Below are 21508 nucleotides of genomic sequence, written 5' to 3' on the forward strand. Positions count from 1 at the left end.
CGACGTGGAGAATTAAAATAAAAAATTAAACTTTTTATGAATTTTCTTTTTTTATTTATTTTGAAAAGGAAATTTGGCTTTTTATCTTTGAAGTGAGTGCATGTTTGGCTCCATTATTTTGTTAAAATTTTTTTTAATGAAAAAGATTTTTTTTTATTTTTTAACATGTTTGGTAAATTTTTAGTAGTAAAAATAAAAATATTAGTAAAATAAAAAAATCTTTTTTGAGAAGGTGTAATTTATATTTTTTTTAAAGATATTTTTTTCTTAAAAAAAAAAAGATATTTTTTATGTAATAAACAAACAAAAAAATACTTTTATATTGTTATACCCAAACATAATTGATAAATAAAAAGACCTTTTTACATGAGATATCAAAACATAAAATTATTTTTACTTCTCGATAAAATCTTTTAAAAAAAGATAACTAAAAAAAGATCTTTTTTTTAAATTTCACCCAAACAAACCCTGAATCTGCAACTTTTAATGAGGATTCAAATCACTGAGATGTTGTTTGGTTTTTTGAAAGTATTTCTTATTTTTACTTTTAAAAAATAATTTTTATTTTAAATTTTTTATATTTTAAAAGATATGATTGATTTGTGAAAAGAAATTTTATTTTTAAATATAAAAATAATAAAAATATGTTTAGTTTGTTTATTTTTAAAATGTATTTTTAATATTTTAAAATTACAAAATTATTTTTATAAAATGTATAATTTTAGTTATTTAATCCTTTTATTAAATTAACAATTAGTTTTTATATATTACCAATATGAAATAAATTATTTTTATAATAAAATTATTTTTTAAAATTTTTTTTAAACGTGATGGTTCTGCCTCTGAATAAATAATGTCAAATAGATATTTTAAATAAAAAATATAGGAAATTAATATTTTTAAAAAAATTAATTAATTAATAGTAATTTAATATTTCAAATGCAACACAAATAAATACAAAAAATGTAATAAGATAATTAAGTATTTAGTTTAATTATTATTCACTATCTTTAATTCAGAGTGTATATTCTTATTATTGAATAAAAAACTTTAACAAATACATATTTAATCTTATTAGGTAACCAACTAGAATAGGACCAACTTTAACAACTTTTTAAAATTATTAAACAATAACATATTAAACTTGTAACTACTTTTAAAAAATAAATTTAAATTTTAAAAAATAAAATTTTAAATTTGTAACCATTTTATCAATGTGAAGTCCCATCCTATCCTCTCTCATCGCCCTATCGTTGTACCCTTTGCCGCAACTCTTTTGTGCACTGTGAGGGGTCAACCTGCATCAAAATATCTCAAGTTTAAGAAAAAGAAATATCCAAAGTTTAACAAAAAAAAAACATCCCAACTTAACAATAAAAATATTCTAAGTTTTATAAAAGAAACATTTTAAATTTAACAAAAAAAATTTAAAATTTAATAAAATAAACATCCAAATTAAACAAAAAAAAATCATAAGTAGTTTAATAAAAGAAAACATTCTAAATTTTATAAAAGAAACATCTCAAATGTAACAAAAAAAATTCAAATCTAAACAAAAAAAAAACATCTGAATCTCGTAAAAAGAAATATCCGCAAGAAGTGATAGTACACTAAAGAAAATATTCGAATCATCGCAAAATGAAATATCCATTTTTCATGAATAAAACACTGATCATTAATTACATGTTCTAGACTGAAAAAATTTTCAAAAGAAAATACTGAGAAAACGGTAACAGATACAAGTAGCATTACCTTGCAATCGGCAGCAAACAACGATTATAGCGTTGCTCGTTTTGTGCGTAGGGGTGGGCGCCGGCGGACATCCATTCTAGGTTAGCATCAGGTCGCATGGTACAGTTGGAGTTGTTAGTCGGTTTCTCTCTATTTCTAGCAAGGAGTACTAGCAAGCAGTGAAATTGATTCTCAGATATCTTAGTGGCACTTCTAGGATTTGTTTATGTTTTGGGAGTGGCCAACTTGTGTTGGATGGCTACACAGATGCGGATATGACTGTGAATCTTGATTTAAAAAAGTCTACTTCTAGTTATCCTGACTTTAGAAATGTGTTGCTTTATCTACCACAGAGGCATAATACATTGTTGTTGTTGAATCTTCTAAAGAACTCTCGTGGGTGAAAAAATTTCTATAAGAGTTAAGCATTAATGAAGAAAAATTTGTGTTATTTTGTGACAATGAAAGTGTTGTCCATCTCAGCAAAAATCTGACGTTTTATTCCAAATCGAAGCACATAAAACTGTGGTATTATTGGATTTGTCAAGCACTTGAGATGAAGTCATATACACTTGAGAAAATCCATACTAATGATAATAGTTCAGATATGATGATTAAGAATTTACTTACAGTAAAGTTTGATTCTTGTAAAGAAAAGACAAATTTAATGGAGTAACTTATTTCCCACTTAAGTCAATAAGAGAGAGATTTGTTGGTGGGTCTCTATGAAACCCACACTTAAAGAAAAAAAAAAGAAACAGATGAAAAGGGCAGTGTCATTTGATTTTATTGAATTGGTAAACTTGTTCCAATTTTTATAAAATTTTAGTATATTATTCCTGGTGTAAAGATAAATATTAAGATATAACTTGTTAGTTGTATTATCTTATGTTTTGTCTGATTTAAAATACCTACTTTGTGGAGGGTTTATATTGATTTCATCAATTTTGATGATGTATTTTGTTGATTATTGAAATGTCCTAGTACTACTAAAAAAACTAAGAGTAATGCTAGGGGCCAGCAATTTTTGTGATTGTTAGCCATCAATTAACCATCAATGATGATTTGATGGTGTGAGATTGGTGTGAAATTTCATCCAATGGCTCACCTTCCTCTGCTGGTTACATGCTGGCCAAAATTCAATAAAACTGCTGGTCTTCTAGATTTTTCCAAAAACTAATTATGTACTTATTATTTTAATAGTGAAAGATTTTATTAGACTAGATCTTATAGATTTTTTGTCCCATTTTTTAAAAATTTTTTCACGATAAAAATTTTGATATTTGATCATTTTAATTTTTGCTATTAAATTTACTGTTTAGAGTATTTTAGGAATTTCCTATTTTATTATACAAGTTGTAAAAAAATTACTTTTAATATTTCTACCGTTAGACAAGTTCTTATCTAAATCTCGATTTTTTCCCAATTTTCTTCCAATTGCTGATGCTGAAAATCCTCCTATGGTTACGACTGCAGAATATTCTCCTCCATCAATGGTTGTAGCTCAAGTGGTAGAAAATCCTTCACCACCTATGGATGCACCTCAGCTTAGCTAGACTATGATGCATCACAAGACTCTCAATGCAGAGAACGAATTCAATAATAATTTTTAAATTGACTAATTTCATGAAATTTGTTCCAAACAGAGTTTTAAAACACCAAAAATAGAGAACACTTGATATTTAAAATATCTTGCTGGTGCTTATTACTCAACAGTTATGAATATGTTCCTCACTTGATCTTTCTAAATGGTCCTTTGATTGTGGAGAACTTGTTTTGTTTCGTATTATGTTCCAATGACAATTTGATCAATATGATTAGAGAGCTTATTATTATAAAATTATTTTTGTTAAATTTTTTTTGTCTCCTATTAAATTATTCTTCCACTTCAATTCATGACAACAATAAAAAAATTTCGTGACTTACAAATTCAATCTAACAGAATATACAAAATCAATTATAATTTTAGTTTTTATCTTATCTTTATCTTTATCTTATTTTTATTTGCTTTTATCTTTCATAAGCTAATACTCTATATATACTTAATTTTATCTTCATAATTTACAATTCAATAAATTAACAATCAATAAAAATTTTTTCATCTTTTTTTATTCTTATTCCTTCATAGTTTTATCACCTCCTATATATTATGCTCTACACACACAAAGTATTAAGCTTCAAATAAACATATATATTGAAGCCAACTAAAAACATAACTAAGATCTCTATATACATACATAAGCAAGAAGTTAAACCCTAATTAAATGCAAAATGATGCTATTTAAATAATTCTGGAAAAGACCACATTATGAACTTTGCATAAATATCAGACTCCAAAAATTCAATATGAGCAGCACGTCCAACAAATGAGTTCAAATTCTTGCCATATGAAGTCACATCGAAATTCACATCACAACGCATCAAAACTCGACGATGTTCATCGTGATTCACTCTCACTTGATCCAAAATATCATTTAACATTTCTATGAACATTCTTCCTTTCTTTGATTTGTCATGTGATGCTGCTGGGCATGATTCTATTCTAGCCGAATGATAAGGAATATAACCATCCTATTTTTTTTAAAAAAATAAAGAAAAAAATTGTTAATCATTATTGCTAATGATGATAAGAATCAGTAAATAAATAAAATTCGTAGAGATGATTTTTTTTTAAGAAACATTAAAGAAATTAAAGTAATACCTGTGGAGAAGATATTAAGATAATATTCCTAAAGTATTCCAAGGTCTTTTGCTGGAAAAATGAAAAGAAAAAAAAATTATTTAAAAAAAAATTAATATTCGGTATAATTTACTTTTCTCAAAATTTTCTTAAAAAGAAAGGTCACATTTAATCAATTAAAATATTTTTGAAGGTAAAAACTCAGGTGCAATCGATTTCACTTGAAGTTGATAAGTGAGAGCCGTTAGATGATTTGGCTAAATTTTCATCTAAAGGCTCTCAGCTATCAACTTTATATGAAGTCCACTGTACCTAAGTTTTTACCTTTTTTGAAATAAGAACTATTGGACTATTAAAATATTTTTGAAATTTAAAGGTGAGAAAAAAAATAAAGTTGATATATAATTTTTTTTTTATTTTCACAAGGATTATTTTGTCGCAGCTCTGAATTTTATTTAAGGGGTTTTTTTTTGTCAGTGAGTTTCTGCATACACAAAGTGAAGGTTCAAATTCTCAATACTTATTTAAGTATATTAGTGAACTACTTCACATGAAATTTACTGCACCTCAGTTTTTACTTTTTTTGAAATAAGAACTATTGGACTATTAAAATATTTTTGAAATTTAAAGGTGAAAAAAAATAAAGTTGATATATAATTTTTTTTATTTTCACAAGGACTACTATGTCGCAGATCTGAATTCTATTAAGAGTTTGTTTTTTTGTCAACAAGTTTCTGCATACACAAAATAAAGATTCAAATTCTCAATACTTACTTAAGCATACTAGTGAACTAACTACTAAATGAATCGACCACTATTAAAGTTGATATATAATAGTGTAAGATTTATAATACCTTAGAGAGTTTATAGAGAAATGTATTTTGAAAATGTGGATCATCTGTGAATGTGAGTTGATGAATGCATTGTGTGCCTTTTAACTTCTTAAAAAGCCATAATCCAGAATTGAATAATGAGTTGGAACTATAAAGATACCCCAAATGTGGACCAGATATGGACATATACGTATACAAGTATCTTAGATATGGTTCCATCAAACTATCTGCAAATACATAATCAACACAATGTTACTAATAATTAATACAGTTAATCTAGATGTAACAATTCTAGCACTCACATGTTGTCGATGTTGAGGGACATAATTGAATAAAGTAATAATTTGGAGTTTTAATTTATTTTTTAATATTTAAATAATTAAAATTTTAAATATATATGTTATTTTTTGAAAATATTAAAACGATAAAAAAATTAAATTTAAAAATTAGAAGAATAATTAAAAGAATTAATTAGAATTTTTAATTGAATATATATTGAGATGCTAGGAGTAAAATAGAAATAAATTATTACGGATAAAATTAAAGTCAAATATAAAAAAATATACTTCTAATTTATATTTTTATAAATGGAGATCATACTAAAAATATTTTTAAAACTTATTTTTTATTGAAACTTAATGATATAGTAACATTTTTATTAAAAAACAAATACAAAATAAATACTACTATTCATAATTATATAAATAATATTTTTAAATGGTATTTGATATTGTTAGAATATAATTAGGATCAATTAGTATTATTTAGTATATCTGAATATTTATTATAGGAGATTATGTCTTTATTATTACGATTCTCTTAATACCTATAAATACCCTTTTATATTGTATCATTCCAGACAATTTAAATAGACAACTGAAATACACTTAATAATACACAAATTTTTTCTCCAGTTTAGTCTCTTATTTTTAGCAGATATATTATTTTGAAGCAGAAGTAATATATTGTAATATGTATAAAAAATCATGTATTTATATAAAATAATATTAAAATATAAAATAAATATTAAAAATATATAAAATAATATATATAAATATATAACTACTAATTTGATAAATAATTTTTGTTATGCAAATAAAAGATTTTTCATATTACTTTTGCAAATGTGAGCTACCTGCAAGTGCAGATCTTATAATGAGGTTGCCCATAGAGTGTCCAACAAAACTTAGCTGAATATCTCCCAAAATTCCTGAGTTTGAAGCTTTATCCATTTTTCTCTTCACAAAAGAAATAACTTCTTTAGCCAGCCTTTGACCCATTATTCTAAAATCATCAGATGTTGTTCTATCTTCATTGGCTTCTGACATAAGAAATTCCACTTCAGGATCAATTAAAACCCATTGATTTCTAACAAGTCTTAGGTCTAAATGATGCCCCTGCAACATTTTATTAAACGATAAATATATAATCTTTTTAGATTTATTTCAAAAACATTTTAACATTTTATCAAATACCTAAATAAATCAAATATGATTTTATTCGAATCGGATTGAATCAACATATTAAGACATGTGAAAAAAGTTATTTTTAATCGTCATTTATTTTTTTAGCAGTAATAAAAATAATCACTAATATATTTATTGGCAATCAGACATTATCCGTCTTATTTTTTGTCGTTAAAAAAATTTTTAATGATCCCAAAAAGTATATAATTGTTATTATAATATATAGTAATAACAACAAATATATAATTACTACAGAAATATAAGTTAAATAAGATATATAGTGACGATTATGTTACTGTCATAAAAAATTTGTCGCTAAAAATAATTTTTGTTGTATTATAGTAGGGTTTAGAGAGGAGAATAAGATGGACATGCCTGAAAGCCATGCACAAAGACAACAATGTTCAAGACATGAAAATGGTGTTCCGATTGGTGGGTAATGTTAGGTAGTCGTTGAAAGCTGTGTGAGGCTGTAAAAAGCTTGGTATGTATCAAATATGAATCTTGACTAATAGTTCTTCGTTGTGCATTTGTGATGACATGTTCAACAATCACAATTGGTGTTCTTAAAGGGTCTCCAAATATATGCATGTCTTGAATTGATCGGTTGTTAATCTGCAAAAACAATAGGCAAATTTTAATTAATTAATTAATTAATTATAATCATATTTAATTATTCCTAATAGTCCGTATACGATTCACGATTTACTTAATTACCCGCATTTGTGCAATGCTCCTTCGATGCATCTCAGCACGTGTTACTGCGGTTTGAATAGGCTGTGTATGAAGTACAACACAAATTTTCATTTTATTATTAATCCTTTCAATTAAAAATTATTTATTTTGGTTTCAGAAATATTTTCATCAACGACCAATGATATATATAATATTAAAAAAATATACAAAAAAATTATATAATATAAAATATATAAAAATATACCAATAGAAAATATATTTTAAAGGATAAAAAATATGTGTATTTTTTATTTTATAAAATTTATTGATAATAGAATTTGTGTCAAATTTTTCAGTAATTTTTTTCTCAATGTAATTAAACGATAATTAGCAAAAAATTCATCTTTTATTTTATTTTTGAGTTATTCTTCACAATATTCATAGCTAAAAAAAATCTCTCAATTGTAACATTTGAAACAGAGAGTTAATACTAAACAAATAAAAAAAGACAGTCACAAGAAGAAAAATAATCCACTTTATGAAATTTAAAAAATTTTATTTAACTAAAAAATATCAGTAATAATATCTTTTTCATATTTTTTTAATATTGTTACTTAATTTTTAAATATTAGATATCATTAATATTTAAGTTAAATTGAACTTTTATATATACTAGATTAAATATTATATAATTTTTAAAAAGTTAAATCATACTCAATACTTTATTATTATTATTATTTTATAAAAAAAACTGAGGAACGGAGGCCTCCATTCGCCCCATATGTCTACCCTTATCTATTATATTAAATAAAATTATAGGATACTCGAAGAGAAAAGTTTGAAGACCAGCCATTTTTGTTTATATTGTTCGGTATTTTTAGTTAATAGCCTAAAAATTTTAATCCAACACTATACTTTTAAGAAACACTTTTAAATATTATTGACTGGTCAAAAATAACAAATTATACTAATCTTATAATATTGGTTAGACTCATTTTAAATTTTGTTTAGTATATAGTTAAGAAACTGTCATATATTTTATCAAAGATTTAGTTAGAAATTGAAGGAGATAATAGAAACTTCTAAAAGTTAAACATTTTAAATTTAATCAAAGGATGAAGTTTATTATTACATGAGATAGAGATAAGTAAGCACTAACCTCGTCATTAAGCTTCCATAAAGTGAGAGCTCTTTTGTGTTTACCACGATTTGAAGATAAATTAATCCCATTATTTATATAATGATGGGGCATCTCAACCTTAGAGTACACCATCCATATTGACCATTCAACTTTTCTATCCTTACACCATGTTTCTCTTAAATACTTTAGAATCTGTATTTTGTTTTCCCTACCAACAAGTGAATATAATCATGCATGTTTATTTAACATTCAACCATCAAATTAATAAGAAAAAAAAAACAAATCGATCCCTAATTTTTTAATTTGCAGACATTTAAGTTCTTGAGAATTTAAAAATATATTTAAGTTTTTGACTTTTTTAAAATCTGAACATATTGATCCTTAAGTCTAATTTGTCTAATTCTAAAAACTCTCTTACCTATATATTCATATCAACCAGGTCAATATAACAAGAATCACGTTTGATTTTTCTGTTGAGTCTGACAGATCCAAGTGAATATAAAGGATTGATATGTCCTGATTTTAAAAATGTCACGAACTTAAATGTATTTTCAAATTTTTGAAAATTTAAATGTCTACAGATCAAAATATTAAAGACCTATTTATTTTTTTTTAACGATACAAAATGAGAAAACAAACCTGTGAAATTTTAAAAATTCGTTCCATAAATTGAACAATTGATCTCCTAATAAATCCAAACACTTCCAAAGTTCTTTTTGACTAAGAGATTTGAGGTTTTCAGCATTTAAAAAATCGACATTAAATTTCTGTACAAATTTAAAAGAATTAACCGTAGTTATTTTAAAACGGAAATAGTAATTCATATATAAGTTGAAAATGAAAAAAATAAAATAAAATAACCTCTTGGCCATTTTGTGATTTTCCTTGTGTCAAAACATGATTTGCTTGAAATATGGAATTTAATGAGGTCATATTTAACAGAAATTTTGAAATATCAATAGCTTGATCAATTGCTTTACTAAGTCTTTGAAGTTCTTCAAGTAATATATCACGAGCAGTTAATAATGCTTTAATAAACATTTTTTTTTTCACATCTAAATAAGCGATTGCACCAAAGCCCTGCTTAATTAGTCACATAAAACGTTTTGTTAAGAAACTCAATATAAGGGGGTTAAGGAAAAATGTGACACCTAATAATAATGTTTAATAATTAAGACATACTTGATTATTCTTCGGTGTGTTATAACTTTGGCCAACATTCACTTCACTGGTGCCTGAATTTCTGAAATAGATAAATTAAAGTGAAAATTTGTAATTTTTTTTGGGTAAAGTAGGTTTTTTATTTTTAATATTTGCGATTTTTTTAAAAATATCCGTAACATTTAATTTTATTCAATTTTGTCCTTAATATTTTCGATTAATTCACTTTTGTTTCTAACATTTTCGATTTATATCAAAATTATTTTTGGAAGTTTTTTATTTTGTCCATAACATTTTACATGAAATTAACATCCAGGAATAATTTTGACAAATTAAAAATATTAGGGCAAAATTAAATATAATTAAATGTTAGGAATATTTTTTAAAAAAATTGTAAACGTTAAGAACAAAAAACATCCTTTACTATTTTTTTGTTATTTTAAAGTGAACACCTAACTATATGTATTGAAGCATGGTGAATACTATAATGTCTTTAATATTGTGCCTAAATTACTAAAAAAAATAAATAGATAATATTTAATAAATTTTAAATATTTTATTTTTTATTTTAAAAAATAAATTAGACAATTTAGACACCCCAATAAAGATAACATAGAATTCACTTTGAAGCATGCTCATAAAAACTTGTGATTAAAAAGTTAAGGTCCTATTGTACTTATCTCTCTTGAGATTTTATGAAATTTTTAGTTCAATTTTAATTTCTTACTTTTTTTTTTTTTAAATACATTGATATCTCCTCAAATATATTTTAGTAATAACATGCATTTGATGCTTAAACATTATTCATGTATGCATAATATTATGAAACTGCTCATTATAAAAGACTAAGATAAAAAAACATATATATTGTTATATCTAATAAATCTTTTTGTAAAAGGATAGAGTCTCTTTTTGAATTTATGTCAATTTTTGTATAAATTTTTATCAGCTTATACTAATTTTTTTAGGAGAAACCAAAATTGAACTCTTAATCTTTTGTTCATAAATAAAAGCTCTGAATTTCACCAAATAAAAATTAAGGTTAACATTAATTAATCTTAAAATGAAAGCATGGTTGATTAACCTAATTAATTAAAGATGATATTAGAGTGTGGCAAACCTGGGAAATTTTGATGAAGATTTGAGAATACATGTATGTACAGTAACATCAATGAGCACTGCATGTAAGGAATCAAAATAGACAGGACAATATGAATGCAACCCTAATAGAGCTTTAGGAGGAATCCGAAATTCATGGATAGTTGGAGAAGAATCCAGAGAAGCTTCCAATTCACCACTATATATTATACCAATGTCAATCATAAATATGTATAATGAAATTTAATATTTTCACTTAAGGATTAATAGTCAAAATAGTACTTAAAAAATTTTATATATACGTTAATTTAATTTTCAAAAGATATTAACAGAATAATAAATATTTTTTAGAAATTAATTTGAGGTATCTAATTTATTGAAAACTAAATTAACACATTTTTTATTTTTTAAGAATAACTACTTTGACCGATTTTTTAGGTTTATTTGTTCTATTGGTCTCTACAGTTTTATTAAATTTTTAATTAAATTTTTATTTTATTTTTTTAATTGGGTCCCTACATTATTTTTAATTTTGTAATTAGATTTTTTTAGTGTAAAAAATATTAGATTTAACTGAATATTTCTTTGCAAATTAAAGATATCTATAATTAAGAACCTAATCGAACATTTGATCACATTTTTTGGGAGAAATGTTCTGTTAATTCTAATACTTTTGACATGAAAATGATCTAATTATAAAATTAAAAAAATAATATAAAAACTAATTAAAAAAATATAAAAACCTAATTACAAATCTGATAAAATTATATAGACCAACAGTATAATTAAATTTTTTTTATATGACTCACCCGTTATCATAATATTTGGGAACATACATAAGCTCAAACTTTAAAATAACAGCAGTACTAATGAATCCCTGCATTATTTAATTTAAGAGCATAATAAGATAAATAGGCAACTACACAGAAGATCATGGATGAAATATTTTTGAAGAATGAGATCATGGATGATTAATAATTAATTACCTCAAATTCAGTATGAAATAAGTTGAATAAGATCATGATACATAGATAAATGTCTTGCTTTGCATATCTAATCCGAAAGGGCTGTGTTGAGAAACTGTTGTCTTTTTCTTCAATCCTCCATATGCCCTTTATATAGCTTGGATCCATCTCATCAGGAGCTATATATATAGTTATTAATCATACCATTTAATAATAAGATTTATTTTTCAATCATGCACTGCCACGTAAAGAAATTTAATCTCTACATTAAAAATTAGCTATTAAATTAGTCACTTATATAAAATTATATTAAAAATAATCGATTTAGTGACTGATTTTTAGTACATACATAGTATAAAAAAATTTAGATTAAATTATACAGTTGATCCCTACACTTTTAGTAAAATTATAAATTGATCTCTACACTTTAAAAGTTTGTAATTAGGTCCTAAAGAGAATTAAAATTTATAATTTAGTCTTCATCGTTCAAAAAGTGTTTAATTTAATAGAATATTCTCAACATATTCTTTATTTTAACAGAATATTCTGAGCATATTTTCAGAATATTCTGTTAAATCATCACTTCTTGAACAGTGATGACTAAATCACAAATTTTAATTTTCCTTAAAGACTTAATTACAAATTTTTAAAATAAAAGGACCAATTTGTAATTTCATTAAAAATATAGGACCAATTATGTAATTTAACAAAAAATTTATCCATACATTTCAATTATGGATTACTAACTATATTGTCAAAAGCAACTAGTTTTTTAAATTCATTATTTAAAAAACAATTTATAGGATTATAATACAAATCTGATTGAATAAATGAAACTAAATAAAATCTTTCTTAATCTTAATTTAAATTACCTTCGTACTGAACAACTCTAGAGGGAATTCCGAAAGATTGATTTTCATTATCATCATCCCATCTCATGGTAATTTTAATCCTATACCATCTACACAAATTAAAACAAAATAAAAATTGTCAAATTCAGGAAAGGAATTCTAAATAAATAAAGGGAAAAAAAAGTAATTAGTTGGAGATGTATGTATACCCTTGCTTAAATAGGTCAAGATTGTGAAATCTGTGAATGTAAATGCCAATTTGTGGTACTGTTTCCAACATAATAGCCACCTAAACTTTAATTATCACAAGGGCGATGATGATATATTACACAACAAACCCTTTATATTTGACAATTTTAGTATTTCGCACCAAAACATTCTAGTTGTTATGGACTTGATGATAATAATAATAATTATTAGTTGCTAATTGATGAAGTTCTTCACCAAATAGAACCATTAATTGATGACATAATGAATAAACATCTCATTGCAATGTGTAATTAACATTCATTCATTCTCACCTCCCTCCTTAGACCTGCAAATTCATGATAATGTTACAACCAAATGTGAGATTTTAACCAAAAATTAAAGCCCTACTATTACAATTAACAATTAACCCTCAAAATTGTGGCCTTTGTTTTAGGATTTGTTGGTAGAGCCTCATTCTAGGAACTGATCATGCCCATGAACACCGATTTTAGCTAAGATATAACATTCATAACAAGCAATGCTTAAAAAATGTGGCTGTAAATTAAAATATAATTGACCTCCTAACTAGGGTTTGGGTAACAAAACTTATTAACGAATTAATTAAGAAAAAACAAAGTGAGGGAAACGAATACCTACCTGAGAAGGGAAATGTGATTCTGGAATTTGCAATGAAATTGTGTATCAAATTATAGAATTATGATTATAATTTGAAGATTTGGGGATTAATTTGACTTGTTTGCGTGATGGTTTGACCTCCCTAAAAAAAGAAGCGTGTGAATTCTTTTATATTGTTATCTATTTTTTAGATTTTGACAAGTAAATTTTAAAAAAAATTTAATAAATAATATCAGAGCGTTTATGATTAAATTATTAAAAAATTATAAATTTATTTTATTTAAATTTCAATTTTAATTTATGTTTATAAAATTAGATTTAGATATATGCTACTTTTAGATTGTGTGACGCATATTAATAAAATTAAAAAAGTACATACAAATGTATAAAGAATACATAAAAAGTATATAAAAAGTACACAAAGTATATAAAAAAATGTTGCATTCTTTTATATACGTGTCCATCCTAAATATTGGAACAACAGCAATGTTAATTCATAAAATCAAAAGAATTTAATTAACTTTTTGATCGCTACATATCTATAAATTTAACATATTTACCATAAAAATTTTTGTATGCACTATGATTTAATATGTGAATATGAATTCAATTTTTTTAAAAAAGAAGAAAGTTCTTTATTTTTTTTTACCATTCTACATACATTTATTTTCTTGGCAAATTCAATGTTTTTTTTATCATGTTTTACGTGAATTGAAATATAATTGTTGATTCTAATCTTACTAATCAAGAATTTTTTGACACACAGTTATAATTTTTTTCTTTAGGGTTTGAAAAGACACTGATAGAGGACATATCAAGTGAAACTTGTGCTCTTCATTCAGTTAGTTCAGTTAGCTGAATTTTCTTTTCATTTTTTATTCATTTTTTATTATGTCAGGTGGCACAGTTAGTTAGTTAGTGAATAGACTCTTTATATATGAATCTCATTACTGTATCTTTACTCAAGTTAATGAAATACATAATCACAATTCCTCTCTTCTCTTCTAACTTTCTCAAAATCTATCTTTTTTGTGGTATCATTAGACAAAAATCAATATAATTTATTATGATATTATTCCATAACGAACGTACTCTTAACGTACTCTAGATGTATATATTGGTAAGAATTTTGTAATCACAAATGAAAAATATGAATAATAAAAATAATACTTTTCTAAACAATTCTTCATTTCTTTTCTAAACTCTTTATACCATGGTTTAGATTTTAAAAAATAGTGGGTTCTAGGTAGGGGGTGGGCATGGTTTGGATTTTTAAAAATCCAAACTTGATCCATTTCAAAACCAGTTTTGTTTTGTGGTTCATGAAACCAAACTTGAACGGGATTAAAGAGAGAAACAGATTTAGAAAAATAAAAACCGATTTAAGAATTTAAATCTGACTTTATTTACAAACCGATTTTAAATTCGATTTTTGTTACTAAGATTATTTTTTTATTTGTATTTTTTTATATAATGGGAGTACATAAAGAGTACATAGTAGTACATAGTATATAAGGGTTATAACTCAACAAATATTTTCAAGGGAATTTTTCATTCTTTTCAAAATGAGAACAACTTATTCTTTTCCCTCTCTTAGTCCCTTCTGGCCATCAACATCACAGCTTGAATAGCTTAGGGCATGAAATTTTCTTCATGGTGCGGTGAGCGTGGAAAGCAATCAAGCTGTGAATCTAGTTGCCAATTTTGCCATTTTCTTTCTTTTCCTAATTTTTCTTTCGAAATTTTCTTTTCCCTTTTCTTACCTCTTCCTTCAGAACTCACCCAATAGAGTTTGATGAGAGGTTATTTCACAAGATTCTTTCTTGTTTGAACGTAGCTGTTCCGATCAACGAGTTGGAAGGAAGAAGATCTGGATCCCATTATTCTGTGATTCATTGATTTCTCAATAATGGCTGACAATCAGAGCAACGCAGTACAGATGGATGTAAACGCACTAGCCAATCTCCTCCATCAACTCACTACTCTTCAGTCTCAGATTTCGAAGAACAACATAAGTCCAATTCAAGATCAATCAAGCCCTTATTTTATCCATCCGGGAGAAAATCCAGGTACACCGATTATTTCAATCGTGTTAACACCTAACAATTATGGTAGTTGGAGTCATGCTATGATTAGAGCACTGAGTTCGAAGAACAAATTGAAATTTATTGATGGTACCATAAGAAAACCTGAGAATAATAATGTTGAATTTGAGGCATGGGAAAGATGCAACAATTTGATTGTTTCTTGGATCAATCTTTCATTAAGTCCTGGAATTCGTGATAGTGTTATGTGAAACAATGTTGCTATTGATTTGTGGGAGGAACTTAAGCACAGATACTACCAAGGGGACAGGTTCAGAATTGCAGAACTCCAGGAGGAACTTTTTGCCATCAAGCAAGGTGATCTGACCATCACTGATTATTACACAAGGCTCAAACAGATCTGGGAGGACTCAACAATTTCAGATCCATTCCAAACTGTGTCGGATGTGCAGAGTCATGCTCTTGTGGACTATCAAAAATAAGAGAACACATAGATGAAGATCAAGTAGTCAGACTTTTGAGAGGATTGAACGAACAATACTCTACCGTCAGATCACAAATCATGCTCATGTCACCCCTACCAGACCTAAACACAGTATTTTCTATGCTAACACAGCAAGAGAGACAGTTGACCAACATGGACAACAATAAAATTTTGTTCAATTCCACTCAAAATACAACTACATCACAAGTGCTCAATTCCTCATCTAATAGAGGCAGAGGAAGAGGGCGAGGGAGATCAAGTCAAGGTGGCAGAGGTCGTGGAGCTAAGATAGTATGCTCTTATTGCAACAAACTTGGCCACACAGAAGATGTGTGCTATAAGAAACATGGGTACCCCTCCCATTTCCAGCAGCGACAGCAACATCCCACCACAATCAATCAAATGATCACTGAAGAGCATGCTCATGTACTCAATGATAAACACCCCCAGCTCAATTGCCTCCAAGAGAACATTGGAATGTCAAGCTCTGAATTCACTCCAGAACAAAAATTTGCCTTGTTGGAGCTTATCAAAGGCAAAAGTGTGCAGCAACAACCTCATAATGCAAATCAGGTTAATTCTATTCAGACCTCCACTCCAGGTAAAATCATTGTATTACAATTTAATACAAGAATTATGTGTATTATAACTCCAAAATCTGCACTATGGGTCATTGACTCTGGTGCGACAGATCATGTGACTTTTGACTTAAAAGATTTTGCAAGTTTTCAAAATATTGCTCCAATAAATGTGATATTGCCAAATGGAATCAAAACTGTGAGCACCATTGTTGGCACAATCATATTTTCTAAAAATTTTTTTCTTAAAAATGTTTTGTACATTCCTTCCTTTGATTTCAAATTGATTTCTGTGTCAAAATTAACCTCAAATTTACATTGTCAAATGTTAATAAATGATAAGTGTTGTGAGATACAGAATCAATCCACATCGAAGATGATTGGCATTGCTAAGTGCGGAGATGGGCTATATACAATGAGTAGAGAAATAGAATGCTTTCACCTTCAATCTCCTTCAATAAAGCAAGCTTAATTGGCAACAGCTTCTACCACTACTCATAACATAGCACCTTCACAAACTGAGCATAATAAGATTTGGCATCTTAGATTAGGACATATACCTATGCATAGACTAATTTTAATGAAAAAAGATTATCCTTTTATAGATTGCACTGCTTCAACATTTCCTTGTGACTCATGTCATTTTGCAAAACAAAAGAAGCTATCTTTTGATCTTAGCACAACTGAAATAAAGAATTATTTTGATTTAGTTCATATGGATATCTGGGGTCCTATTTCTGTCCCTTCCAATGAAGGACATAGATATTTTTTGACTGTGGTGGATGGCAAGAGTAGATTTACTTGGATTTTTTTTATGAAAACAAAATCTGAGGCATCACAATTGGTTATTAACTTTGTAAATTTTGTCAAAGTACAATTTGAAAAACAAGTTAAGTGTATAAGAACTGACAATGGACCAGAATTCACTCTAAAGTCCTATTTTGCATCAACTGGCATTCTACACCAAACTTCTTGTGTAGAAACACCAGAGCAAAATGGAATTGTAGAGAGAAAACACCAGCACATTTTAGGTGTTGCTCGAGCACTGTTATTTCAATCAGGAATTCCACTTTGTTTTTGGCAATACGCAGTTGCTCACGCTATTCACCTAATTAATAGGCTGCCCAGTATTAAATTGGATAATGTCAGTCCTTATAAGGTTTTGTATGGTACATTACCCAATCTTTCAGATTTAAGAGTATTTGGTTCTCTTGCATATGCCTCCACGTTAACAAATTCAAGAACAAAATTGGACCCAAGAGCTAGAAAAGCAGCATTTCTTGGTTTCAAATTTGGAACAAAGGGTTTTCGACTTATTGATTTGAAGTCAAAAGAAATTTTCATATCTAGAAATGTAACTTTCTATGAAAATCATTTTCCATTTTCACACTCCACAAGCACTGAAACTACGACACCCACTCCTCTTCCACAATGCATTGACATTTTTCAATATGATACACCATCCACACATCATTTGCCATCACCTACACATACCACACTCACAGATTCAACTGTAGATCTCTCAAGCTCAATGCATTTACCTATTTCCTCACATACCATTACACCCACTAGCACCCCACACACCAACACTGCACCTGCATCACAAAACTACATCATCCCGCATGACTGCATCACTAGAAAATCTGAAAGGGTCAAGAGATCGCCTGCTTATTTGAAGGACTACCATTGTATGATAACCCACACAACACATCCTAGCAACTTTGCCAACTCTAACACTTTATATCCTATCTCACAGTATTTGTCATATGATAAACTAAACCCAGAATATAAGTCTCTTTCTCTAGCTATCACCTCAAATTCAGAACCTAGCACCTATGAGGAAGCGGTTGCACATGAATGCTGGAGAAAGGCAATACAAGCTGAATTAGCAGCTCTGGATCAGAATAGAACTTGGTGTCTCACTGAACTCCCAAAAGGCAAGAAGGCTGTGGGTTGCAAATGGATTTTTCGGGTAAAATTCAATCCCGATGGCACCATAGAAAGGCACAAAGCCAGGCTAGTTGCAAAAGGATTCACTCAAGTGCAAGGAGTGGATTATGGTGATACATTTAGTCCAGTTGTCAAAATGACTACTCTACGAGTAATATTGGCATTGGCAGCGGCAAAGAAATGGCATTTGAAACAGCTGGACGTCAACACTGCCTTCCTTCATGGAGATTTGGACAAGGAAGTTTACATGCGGATACCACCCGGTTTGGATGTGTCACAACCAGGTTTGGTCTGCAAGTTACAAAAGTCTCTATATGGACTTAAGCAAGCTAGCAGGCAATGGAATATTAAGCTCACTCGGACTCTTGTTGATGCTGGTTATAAGCAGTTTTTTGATGATCACTCCCTCTTCATCAAGAAATCTTCTGAAGGCTTCACTGCCATCCTAGTATATGTGGATGATTTAGTTTTAACCGGTGATGATATTGGTGAAATCAATTCCATCAAGCAGATTTTAGATGACAAGTTTAAAATAAAAGACATTGGTGATCTCAAGTACTTCTTGGGAATGGAAGTCGCACGCTCCAACTCGGGAATTCACATTTATCAACGGAAGTATGCCATGGACCTTCTCAAGGATTTTGGTTATCTGGATTGCAAGCCTCTCTCCACTCCATTTGATTATAGTCAGAAACTCTCGAAGGAGTCGGGTACCATTTTAACAGACAACACTACTTACAGACAACTCATCGGCCGACTCCTTTACCTCACAAACACTAGACCTGATATCTCCTATGCTGTGGGGCGTTTGAGTCAGTTTTTGGACTGTGCAACCACCTCTCACCTGCAGGCTGCTTTCCGTGTGCTCCGATACTTAAAAGGTAGACCTGGTTTATTCTTCTCTTCTACTTCTGATATGCATCTCACCGGATTTGCCGATGCTGACTGGGCTACCTGTGCCGATACTCGTCGCTCTGTTTCTGGTTATTGCTTCATGCTTGGAAGCTCTCTTGTCAGTTGGAAGAGTAAGAAACAAACCACTGTTGCCAAGTCCTCTGCAGAAGCTGAATACAGATCTCTTGCAGCTGCCACTTGTGAAGCTAGCTGGTTGTCTTTCTTAATGGACTTTCTTGGTTTGCCGCTTCAAAAATCTATCACCCTATTCTGTGACAACCAGTCAGCTATTCATATTGCCAACAATCCCATCTTCCATGAAAGAACCAAACACATTGAAGTAGACTGCCACATTGTTCGTGAAAAACGTCTTTCTGGTCTCATTCATCTTATGCCGGTTCGGTCCCAAAACCAACTTGCTGATTTTCTTACCAAAGCTCTACCACCGGGTCCCTTCTCTACTAATGTTTCCAAGCTAGGATTGTTAGATTTATACAATTCTAGCTTGCGGGAGGGTGTTACTTAGATTATTTTTTTATTTGTATTTTTTTATATAATGGGAGTACATAAAGAGTACATAGTAGTACATAGTATATAAGGGTTATAACTCAACAAATATTTTCAAGGGAATTTTTCATTCTTTTCAAAATGAGAACAACTTATTCTTTTCCCTCTCTTAATCCCTTCTGGCCATCAACATCACAGCTTGAATAGCTTAGGGCATGAAATTTTCTTCAATTTTTAATATCCAAGTCTAAAATTCGTTTTTTTTTTAAATCTAGTTTTGAAACCAATTTTTTAACCAAAAATCCAGTTTTAAAACTAGTTTTTGAAAATCCAGTTTTAAAACCAGTTTCTTCACCAAAAATCTAGTTTTAAAACTAATTTTTAAAAATCCAATTTTCAAACAAAATTTTTTAACAAAAAATCTACTTTTAAAACCAACTTTTTAGAAATTCAATTTTGAAACCATAATTTTTTTAAAAATAAAATTAATACTAAAGTCATTTTAAAGTGTATTGGTTCATTACAACTAAAATTTGGTTCTTTATAAATCTAATGACAATAACTAATCTATATAATATTTAATCATTCTCAAAACATCAAAAGGATACCACCAAAAAATCTCTCTAAAACAATAACCACAAAATATCAAAAGATGCTAAGTTGCCAACAAAATCATCAAACAACCACAACCTTTGAGAAAAATATATCTGCAAATAACAAAATATACCTTTGTCATTTTGAGACAAATCTTTGAATAAAAGTATTAAATCAAATGTGAATACTAAGCATACCTAGTCATCATCAAGATTATCAATTGATGTCGTCATAGAACAACCACCATCATTAGAGAAAAATATATCTGCCAAGAGAATCAAATTAATTATCAAGTCTATATTCAACAACTTTTAATTGGTAACTAATACCTAAATTATAAAATAGCAAGATGACAAAAATAAAAATAAAATAAAATAAAATGAGAAGAAACATGAAAAAAATTTTATACCTTGATCAACTTGTTGAAGAACTTCACCATCATCATCTAAAGCAGAGAAAAGATCTTTCTTAAGCCGATCTCCTGTGCAGACTAAGACCTCTACCATTCTAGGTGTTAAGGAAATGCGGTATGGATCGAGGACTCTTCCTCCAGTACTAAATGCAAACTTCGAAGCTACCGTAGAAACAGGTATAACCAATACTTCGCGAGCCATATTTCCAAGAATTGAAAATCGGGTTGAGTTGACCTTCCACCAGTTTAGTATATCAAACTTATGGGAGTATGGCTCGCATTCTTCTTATAAATATCTATCAAGTTCAGATCTTGTATTTGTTCTACGACTGGTTGCTTGCAAAAAAAAAACTCATGCCATGAACATCGGTATTAATGTTGTCGACTTGAATATCTTGCGTATCAGCTTCACTTGCTTCCTCAGAACTTTGGTATTGCTGATAAAGAAACTTTATACACTTTGACAACTTTGACTTCAATTTGCTTCCTTTTTATTCTCCAACTAAGTAATCTAAGAATTAATTGACATACTCAATCTTTTGCATTGGATTAAGTACGATAGCAATCAATAACAGCTTATTCACCGAATCAGGATTGCCCCAATACTTCTCATACTTA

The 21508-nt window shown here is 28.1% G+C and overlaps 1 protein-coding gene across 1 annotated transcript; it reads right to left on the reverse strand.

Annotated features, from left to right (window-relative positions):
• Positions 1–4008: 4008 nt before the first annotated feature.
• Positions 4009–12881, reverse strand: LOC130945524 (uncharacterized). The gene is made up of 15 exons (XM_057874230.1): positions 12811–12881; positions 12623–12711; positions 11772–11929; positions 11595–11662; positions 10808–10984; positions 9709–9769; positions 9388–9606; positions 9166–9293; positions 8545–8734; positions 7428–7487; positions 7086–7325; positions 6380–6641; positions 5266–5471; positions 4433–4483; positions 4009–4302 (listed from the first exon to the last, which is right to left on the reverse strand). The coding sequence occupies exons 1-15, from the start codon at positions 12879–12881 to the stop codon at positions 4009–4011; spliced, it is 2274 nt and encodes a 757-aa protein (XP_057730213.1).
• Between the last annotated feature and the right edge of the window lie 8627 nt (positions 12882–21508).

The sequence above is a fragment of the Arachis stenosperma genome, chromosome 8 (assembly GCF_014773155.1).
Source record: "Arachis stenosperma cultivar V10309 chromosome 8, arast.V10309.gnm1.PFL2, whole genome shotgun sequence".
Lineage (NCBI taxonomy): Eukaryota > Viridiplantae > Streptophyta > Magnoliopsida > Fabales > Fabaceae > Arachis > Arachis stenosperma.